The sequence below is a fragment of the Arachis ipaensis genome, chromosome B07, assembly GCF_000816755.2.
Source record: "Arachis ipaensis cultivar K30076 chromosome B07, Araip1.1, whole genome shotgun sequence".
Classification (NCBI taxonomy): Eukaryota; Viridiplantae; Streptophyta; class Magnoliopsida; order Fabales; family Fabaceae; genus Arachis; species Arachis ipaensis.
Genome location: NC_029791.2, coordinates 35,188,120 through 35,197,684, shown reverse-complemented (window position 1 = coordinate 35,197,684; position 9,565 = coordinate 35,188,120). Strand labels below are relative to the sequence as shown.

General features: G+C 34.1%; 2 protein-coding genes across 2 annotated transcripts in view; one reads left to right on the top strand and one right to left on the bottom strand.

The window, feature by feature from the left end:
• Positions 1–537, bottom strand: part of LOC110265030 — a 4,300-nt gene extending 3,763 nt beyond the window's left edge. Inside the window, exon 1 of the mRNA XM_021107770.1 lies at positions 368–537. Coding sequence (XP_020963429.1) covers positions 368–537 — 170 coding nt within the window. The remainder of the gene's footprint in view (positions 1–367) is intronic.
• On the top strand, positions 8,574–8,997 carry LOC110264562 (protein FAR1-RELATED SEQUENCE 8-like). Its single transcript, XM_021106696.1, has 2 exons — positions 8,574–8,740; positions 8,890–8,997. Exons 1-2 carry the CDS (start codon positions 8,589–8,591, stop codon positions 8,984–8,986), a joined length of 249 nt encoding a protein of 82 aa, XP_020962355.1. The 5' UTR covers positions 8,574–8,588; the 3' UTR covers positions 8,987–8,997.

The window sequence follows — 9,565 nt, the reverse complement described above, 5'->3', positions numbered from 1 at the left end:
CATTATAATAATTCAAAATTTAAATATTTTAAAATTATTATTAAATATAATTTTTTTAAAATATCTATCTTTTAAATATCAATATTCTATTCTATAACTTATTGAATATATTTTTGTTGTAATTTTATCCTTTTTAATTTGATATTAAAAATTAGATATAATTTTAATTTTAAAAAATTTGCTATACATAGTTATTTCAATGCCACTTATTATTTACTTTGCGCCAAAAATAAAAATTTTATCAAAACCGCCTTTTAGGTTCAGGAAATTTTAGTTTTTGAGTGCCTTCTCCCTTGTATCACAGCAACATACCTAGGTTAACTTGCCAAAAACCAAACCTTCTATCAGAATTGTCTTTTAGTTTCACCGTTTCGTGGTCAGTTCTTCATCTCCTTCTCCCTCCTTCTGCGTTCTCTGCCTTCGGTCTGTGGTTGCCGCTTGTGCTTCGCGCTCCTTCTGCGTGCTCTGCCTCTGTCTGTGCGTTGCCGCTAGTGGTTGGCCGCTCTTGCTCTGCCTCCTGTCTCTGGTCTCAGACATCCACCACTCCAGCCTCCAATCTCGCACCTTAAACCACCTCCACCATCGTCAATCGCAATCCCAGGTACCAGCCTTCACTTCTGAACAACCGCTCTGCCTCCTGCATGTGTTCGCCTCCGTCGGCCTCAGAACCCGCGCCCCTGCCAGCCTCAGACACTGCCCCTTTGCTAGATTGTTCGTGCCTCCTCTTCTCTTTGTGCGTCCTCTGCAAGGTTCTAATTTTTGTGAACAGTATTTGTTACTCAGCTTTGTTCTTTTTCTCTGTCTTTGCTTCAAGAACCCTAGTCATCACCTCAAGTTCTCTCTTTGCTCTGCTTTCCAGTCTATTTTCTTTAATTAGTTAGTTAGTTAGAATTTTCATGTTGTTAATGGATTTAAGTGGTTAAGATAGGTTAGGATTAGTTTATTAGATCTTTGTTAACTTGTAAATGTTGGATTATGGCTTTTATGAGTTAAATGCTGCTGAAAATTGCTTGATTATGCTAAATTTCTGAATTGCACACCACATGTTTGATTGAATGCCTATGTGATGCTTTGTATTCGATTTATATGTTGTAGCTATTTAAAGATTAAATGGCTTAAACACTAATAAATTTCCTGAAATTTGCTGTAGTAGAAATCTAAGAATAATGGCTTAAAACCCCTCGTATTTTCCGGTGTCATCACTCATCACCGAATCTCAATAACATAAGACCCATGAGGTTTCACTAGTAAAGAGCAAATCTCAATTTAGATGAGTGAATTATAAGTAACAAATTTATTCCCAGCAAAATATTATTATTCTCCCTTTTGACTAATAGTGAGTCTTAAACTTATTAATATGATGGAATTTGTTTTTCTATTAATATTTAATAGTAGATTACTAGATTTAGTTTGAGGTTTAAGAAATGTTATGTATTTATTATTAAGGCTTTTATTGGCCAATCTGCTGAACAAGTTCTGATGCTGCTACAAATTTTTCATAAGAACTTTTAACTTAAAATTCACATGTCTTTGACAAACATGGCTAATAGTTTCAATCTGTGTCACTGTTCTAAATCCTTCTTTGATTTGTGCTTGTATTATGTCCCTAACATTTTGAATTAATCAACATGATTATAGAAAGAAAGAAAGAAAGAAATACTAACCATTTTTGCCAATTCTAATATTATGTTCTAAAACTGATCACATAATAAATTATTTGAATTTGGTTGGCTTTTCTCCAAAAATTTGAGGAGTTCAGAACTTAAGAATTTTTTCATGTTTAACAATACAAGCTAACAAAAACAGTGCACTTGTTTTTCTTACCTAGGTTCAAAGTCCTTCAAAAATACAATTTTCAATGATTCATTCAATCTATTTATTTGTGAATATAATTATATTGATTTGCTCTTAAAATTTGTTACTTATAATTCACTCATCTAATTCATTCAATCTATTCTCATATTTTTTGCTTATCTTTCAGTCCTCTTTTTAAAAATTCAATCAGTGGCCTTTCTGCTTCAGACAAGACATTCCTTAGGGTGTGTATGCTTGTAAGTAAGATTTAAGAGAAGAGAGGGAAGAAGGCTTATACTTCCCCCGACAATTTCCATTTAATTACTTTTAGAGTTCACTCAAAGTGGAGATTTCATAACCCAACATCAGTCTATTTTAAACTCCCAAACAAGTGCCATGTTAATCCTAGTATAATTCATCTTACCCTTAACCTACCTCTCTTTTCCTCATAACTCCCAAACACACTTCATGTCTTAATAATAACAGAGAAAAAGAATTATGCAATTTGTACTTACACTTCTGAGAAAGTCATTGTATGTGATGCTAGTTTGTTCTTCTTCTTTTATTGTTTTCAAAAATAATTTTCACTATATGTTAGTATTTGTTCATGGCATATTTAGTTGTGATTAAAATTAATTGGTTTTGTAGGGCGAATTTAAAAAGCGAAAGATAGAACTTTCTCAAGTAGCTTTATCCTTGGATAATGAGGGAGATGTTGAGGCATCTAAGGAAGGCCTAGATATACCAGATGATTACACTATTTTGAATGAAGTTGTGACAAAGGAGAAAAAGAAAGCTGCTTTTGGTTTAGGTTCTTTTGGTTTAGATCTCTATTCAAAGTTGGATTCCAGAAATTGCTCAGAGACATCCAAAGACAATCTAAATATTGAGCAAGAACTTCACATGTGAAAAAAAAGGCAAAGGAGCAAGAAATGATCAATGAAGAGCAAAATGTTAAGTTGAATGATGCTGAGCATAAGTTAAAGGATCAAGGACGTCAACTAAAAGCTCAACAGAAAAGAATTGGTTCTACTGAAAAGACACTTCATGCTTTGTATAAAAAGTTGAATCTCCCACTTCCTTCAACCATGTCTGTCCTTGTGGATGATGAGCTTGGGACATGCTCTAGTGATGATGAGGATGATAACATGAGTGATTGATGTTTGAAGTATATATTTTTTCTGATTTAGATTAAGGAATTTTTAGGTGTATTAGTTAGTACATTTTATTTTATTCATGATATTTGACCTTTTTAAAGACTTTTTTTTATTTGTTTTAGTTTAATTATTTTTTTATTTTAGTTTGATTACATTTATTTACAAGTATTTTAATAATAAATATTTTTTAATCTTTTTATGGTAATTGGCTTTTTCATGACTTGATTATGTGTTTATAATTTCGATGATGTAATATGAAAAAATGATTATGATGGTCTTAATATAGAAAGCAAATCGAATACAATTTATTTTATAAAATATTTATATATTAAATAGCAAATTATTTTGTATGAAAATTATTTGAAATATTATATTAAATTTGTAGAAAATTTGTGCGAAAATAATTTTTTGTTTTGTATGAAATTTGTTTCAAATACGTAAATTCATGTAAATTAAATTTGTCTGAAATTTAATTGAAAAGAAATATTTGATTTGTCTAAAATTTGTTCGAAAAAAATTTGTTATAATTTACTAAATTCATTAGAAATTTGTCTGAAATAAAGTATATTTTTTGTTTGAAATTTGTTTGAAATACGTTGTCTTTATGTTGGCTAATCTGTCTAAAATTCGTCTAAAATACATCATAATAGTTAGAAATCTAGCAGATAAATGCCTATTCGAAATTTGTCACAAAATCGTCTGAAAAAAATTTTGGACAAAATTTCAGACAAAATGTAAATTAGCAACAAGGCTTTTTGGGACAAAAAAAATTCGTCCCAATTTTGTTTGAAAAAAAAATTTGTCTCTAATTTGTTCGAAATTTATTTTAATTTCGTCTCAAAATTCGTCCGAAAAAGCCCCATTTTTAGTAGTGTTCTCTATTCAATCTCTTTCGTGAGTTTCTCTTTGCATTCTCCTTCAGATTAATTCCTTGATTTATGTGCTTTTCTCTCTCTGTTCTCTTTGTTATTCTCGATTTCCATTATTTTTTTACATCAAGCTCTGAAATCATTTTTGAAGATAATGGATGATTCAACTTTAGATTGTCAGCTGAACCAGAGCGAAGTAGATTTCGAAATTGAATCCAATAAAGTTCCTGAGGTGTGATTTAGTTTTAGTTAGTAATTGAATTTGAATTTGAATCTGTAACTCCTTAATTACCCTAAGTCTTACCTCATGCCATAAAGCAAAGGTTAATCAGAAGTCACGACAATTCTAAGGCTTATACATAAATATATATAGAAGGAATAACAATTCTAGAAGCCCGATGAAGAAATAAGCTCAAAAACTAAGATACAAAAGCACAAAATATTCACACGAAGCTACAAACTTAAGGCACAAGATATAGATACCAGATAACAAGATAAAAGTATATAAGAGAATATAATAGTCATAAGGATCTAGCCGCCACCCGCGGAGTTTAAGCCGGCTAGTTATATACAAACAAACAGAGTTTTGAAAGTAAAACAGCTTATACAAAATATCACTCTCAAAGTAAGCCTCTAAGGCAAAAGTAAATACAAAAGTGAGAGTACTAATAAAAATAAAGCAAAGGACTTCAAAATAGGATAAAGGTCCTTCGCTCTGTCACCATCAAGAAACTCACCGAGGTGGGTTGCGACCTGCATCTGAAAAACAACAACGAAGTATGGAATGAGAACCGGAGGTTCTCAGTATGGTAACAGTACCCAGTAATGTAAGATATAAGACCCCGGGATGCCAGAGGCAATCCTAGAGCTTCATATCAACACAAGATTCAAGCTTAAAGCATAACTAAAATTAAAACTATAACTTTAAAACTTAACATTTATAAAATAGGGTAAACTATCTTATGGGATTTCTAACTATCAGATCACCGCTGTCCCACAGCCTTCACTAGCCTAACTGCCAGGCGATCCCATCGCCACCGCCTACCGAGCCTCATCAATCCCAGTAGAAAGCACAAATAATTACATTTAAGTAATACACAAGAAATAATCAAGTATAGCAAGTAAATCAAGAAGCAATTAGGCATGTTATACAAGTAGGCATAGTATGTAAGTAGACAAAGCAAGCAACTACATAGAAAATGCACATGATGAATGTCTGCCCTATTGGCTGTGATATCACATTGTTGGTTCAACTGCCAATCCGAGACATCTCTATGGAGACGTTGCCCTTCGGTATCATAATGGGAATCTCCGAGATATCGTGCCCGGAACACGGTCCAGGATATAGTACCTGCACACTCTAGTGATCCGAAGAGATGCGAGCGGGATACTCTTGCCACGGACCTCACATCTCAACGTAAGCGGGACTAACCACTGCCCTTACGCCACCGCCGCGACCTCGACAGGCGAGATCCAACCGCCATCCCTGCCAGGCGCATAGCATTCAACAATCTCAGTTTTAGAAAATGTTACACCAGTGGTTTCAAAAATCATTTTATTCAGTACTCAGTAGTTCACCACTTTCACACTTCATTATCAGTAATCACCAATACAATACTCTGCCTTCTCACTCAACCAAATCCGTCCTCATTACTCTAAAAACCTAAGCCTCCATTTTCTAAATATTTTTGCAATAAAATACCTAATTAATTTCACCTAGAGCCTTCTATATGTTTTGACACCTAAGAACAAGCTAAAGAGTTTTATGTAAGTGTCACAGAAGTTTACAAGCTTGTCGGGAAGTTGAAACGGTTAAAAATAAGGTTTTTATTAAAAAACAGGGTAGTGTGCGTACGCACACACAAAAGGATTTTCAAGACGTGTACGTACACATAAAAGTGTGCGTATGCACAGAAAGTAAAAATTTTCATTTTTAAACACACGCACAGATGCGTGCGATCACCCTGAATAGACTGCCATTCCCAGTGTGTGCGTGCGCACGAGGTTGTGTGTGCGCACAGCTTGCAAAACTTCATTGGTTGTGTGTACGCACAGAGTGTGCTAGCGCTCCTAACAGTAGCCATATCCCCGTGTGTGCGTGCGCACATTTTTCAAAAACACACAGGGTGTGCATGCGCACAAGGCTGTGCGTACGCACAAGTTAATATTTTCCACTAATCAGAGCACACGCACCGCAGTGTGCATGCGCACACAAACCAGAAATCACAAATTCTGCAACATCATAGAATTTAGATTTCTGACACAAAATTTCAATGATCATATCTTTTTCTACAAAATTCAGTTTCCTCCAAAGTCTATATCGTTTTAAAGCTTTTTGAATTATCTTTAATTTGATATAAAAATTGTTCAATTTCAAAACTGTAGCGCAAGATATGATCCGTCAAAGTTCACTAAAAATCCATTTTTATCAAAATTCATTGAGTGCTCAAAACTTCAAAATTTACAACCAAACTAAATCAAAGCCTAGTCTATCTTACCTTAAAACACTACTAAATATTATACTTTACCCTTCCATCACATTTCGACCAATTCAATACCTCTATCAATCAATTCCACCTTTATAACCTAACAATTCCATAATTTACATCTCAATAATCAATATTAACAACTTGCACCAAATCCCATTACTCATAAGTTTCATTTATCATACCTCATCATAATTTTCATCTCAACACATCAAAACCATCACAAGTATTAACATCATTGCACATTATCAATTTAACAACACCATCATGCATTCTCAAATCCAACAATCAATTCAATCCAAACCTATCCTATGGGTCACTAGACTAAGTGTCTAGAGATATTACATATTACATAGAAAAAATTGAAACCATACTTTGCCGATTTCCAATATGCACAAAACACCAATTTGAGTCTAAGCAAGCTTCAACTCACCAACAAGTCACCAATTCAAGAAACAATGCTCCATATTAACTCCAACAAGTGCAAGAACTTAACTAAAACCATACAAATCACCATAAATCAATACCTAGGGTTTCTAAATACACAAATTCACAAAGGCAAAGAGTTTCCTTACCTTTTTCTGATGGTGTTTGGGGCACAAACCACCAATAGCCCAACCTTAGACACCACCTAAACAATTAAAACACAAAAATTCACTCAAAACTAAAACTCACATTTTCGAATTTCTTAGGGCTACTGAATAGAGAGGATCTTCAAAATCTTACCTAAAAAAGTTAGATGAGAGTAATGGGCTCAGCGAGAACTTTGTGTAGCTGCTGACGGCACGCAAATGGGAGCACCGTAGCTCGAGATATGGCGCCGGAAGTTGTATGTGAATAGTAACTTGCTCTCCCCTTTCACTCTCAACTCATGCAGCTGCACACTTGTGCTTTAGTGTGTGTTATGAGCTGAATGGCCTTCATTTAAGCTTATATATATGTTGGGCTTGGGCCAACTTGGGCCCAGTCTAACCCGTTAGCATTTTTTGCCTGTTTGGTCCAATTTTGGGCCAAACCTTTAGAATTAGTGTCCGATTTTCAACTTTAATTATTTTTCTAAGTTTTTCTATAGTTTTTATTATTCTCACACAGTACCGGATAGATTTAAGCCGATACTTCCAGTAAATTTACCAGTACGCGTTTTTAGGCAATTTTCCGAAGAAAATTACATTTTCCAACTCAGAAAAATCTACTGAGTCTAAATATCATATTTATATTTCCTAATTAATATTCTAAAATTTTGAACCTATTCCGAGAAATTAAATTATTATTATTTTACGTTAATTAATCGGTTAATTAATCCGTGGTTCTTATAGAATCCAGCTAGTAGTTTTTGATTGTGTAGTTGAAATAATGCGTAAACCTTGCCTGTAATATTTGCTGTTTATTCTTCCTTGTTTGAGTTGAATCTAATGTACTAGTTCTCATTAGAATTAAAATAATTTTACCCATTTTATATCAGACATTCGTGTTTAGATCAGGAATATTTGGGTGTATTTCAGGAAAGTTTGGGTGTATTTACAATTTATGACTTTTCATCTGATGGAGGGTGAATTGTCTTATTATTTTAGCTGAATTATTTTAGTTTCTATTTAGTTAGGATTCATGAATCTGGTTTTTCTTATTTTTGATGATGGTTTTATAGTTGTATTTGTATTCTATAGTTTATGCTTGTTTTAATATGGTTTATTTTTTAGTGTATTTTGCAGACCTTCTGTGGTGTTGATGGCTAGTTTGTCCCCAAGGTTGGGATGACTTTTAACACCCTTAAAGATGCTGCAAAATTCTACAAAGATTATTCGAAGGTTGCAGGTTTTTCTACAAGAGTTCGGAGCACAAATAAGAAGGGAAACGAAATTAAAAATAAATTGATTACATGTAGCAGAGAGGGAAAATGGAAATAAAAAATATCTCCGACCGAGAAGACAAATCCCTCTGCTGGTTTAAATTGTCTTGCGAGAATTTATATACACATATTGAAGGATGTTGGTGTTTGGATTATTTCGAAGGTTGTGTTACATCATTCATATCCCTGCTGTCCAGATCAAGCACAGATGCTCAAACAGCACGGGGAACTAAGCATATCCGTGCATCGTACAATAGAGAATAACAAAGAAGCCGGTATCAGACCTAGCAAAACTTACCAATAATTTGTTGCAGCAGCCGAGGGTCACCGCGAGTTAAATTTTATCGAAAAAGACGCGAGAAATTACATCACTAGAGAAGTGCGGAATGTTTCGGAATAAGAGGATGCAAAAGAATTTGGGAAATACTTATTAAGAATGAAAAAGAAGAATCAGAATTTCTTTTTCGAGCTCAAACTCAAGGACAATCAGTCGATTAAGCTTGCTTTTTGGACGGACGCAAGGAGCAGAGCTGCCTATCAGTATTTTGGAGATGTTATTTCATTTGACACCACCTACAATACAAACAGGTAACATGCTGTTTTAGTTTATAATGCTCAATTAATGTTGTTTTGTGAATCTGCTGCAGAGGTGTATATTGGAGGTTTTTAGGTGTATAAGATCAATATTTGGGTGTATTTAATGATTCTTATTCTGTTTTTGTCGTAATTTATTTCAGGTATAATCTGGTTTGTGGTTGTTTTGTCGGGGTGAATCACCACAGTCAGTCAACACTTCTTGGATGCGCTTTGATGAAAAATGAAGATATTGAATAATTCAAATGGTTATTTAATCGTTGGCTTTGTTGCATGGGACAAAATCCTCCGAAAGGGATTCTCACCGATCAATTCGCATCGATGAAAATGGCTATCGAGGCTTGTATGCCCACAACAATTCACCATTGGTGTATTTGGAACATCAATAAGAAGATTCTAGGCAAATTAAATGGCTACAAGGGACACCTAGAAATCGAACAAGAAATGAACCTTGTTGTTTGGAACTCTCATACCAAAGAATCATTTTATAGGAATTGGAATGATTTTCTGCTGAAGTTTGGTCTTGTGGACAACAAGTGGCTTTCAGGTAATGTGTTTTAAATCTGTAGCAGAGGTATAAATTGCATGTTTTTGGGTGTATTATAGGCTGATTTGGGTGTTTTTTTCAGACCTTTACGAAGACTGTCATATATGGGTTCCAATTTACCCAGATCACCATTTCTGGGCAGGGATGAGAAGCACATAAAGAAGTGAGAGCATGCATTCATTTTTTAGCAAGTTCATTACTCGAAACAGCTCACTTATCCAATTCACCAAACAATACGATAATTGTCTCGAAAGCAGGGAGCAAAGAGAGAG

Excerpts from the sequence above, each read along its gene's own strand:
- LOC110264562 (XM_021106696.1), top strand. The coding sequence starts at position 8,589 with ATGAAAAAGAAGAATCAGAATTTCTTTTTCGAGCTCAAACTCAAGGAC. Across the intron at positions 8,741-8,889 it reads ACCACCTACAATACAAACAG|GTATAATCTGGTTTGTGGTT; the intron begins GTAACATGCTGT and ends AATTTATTTCAG.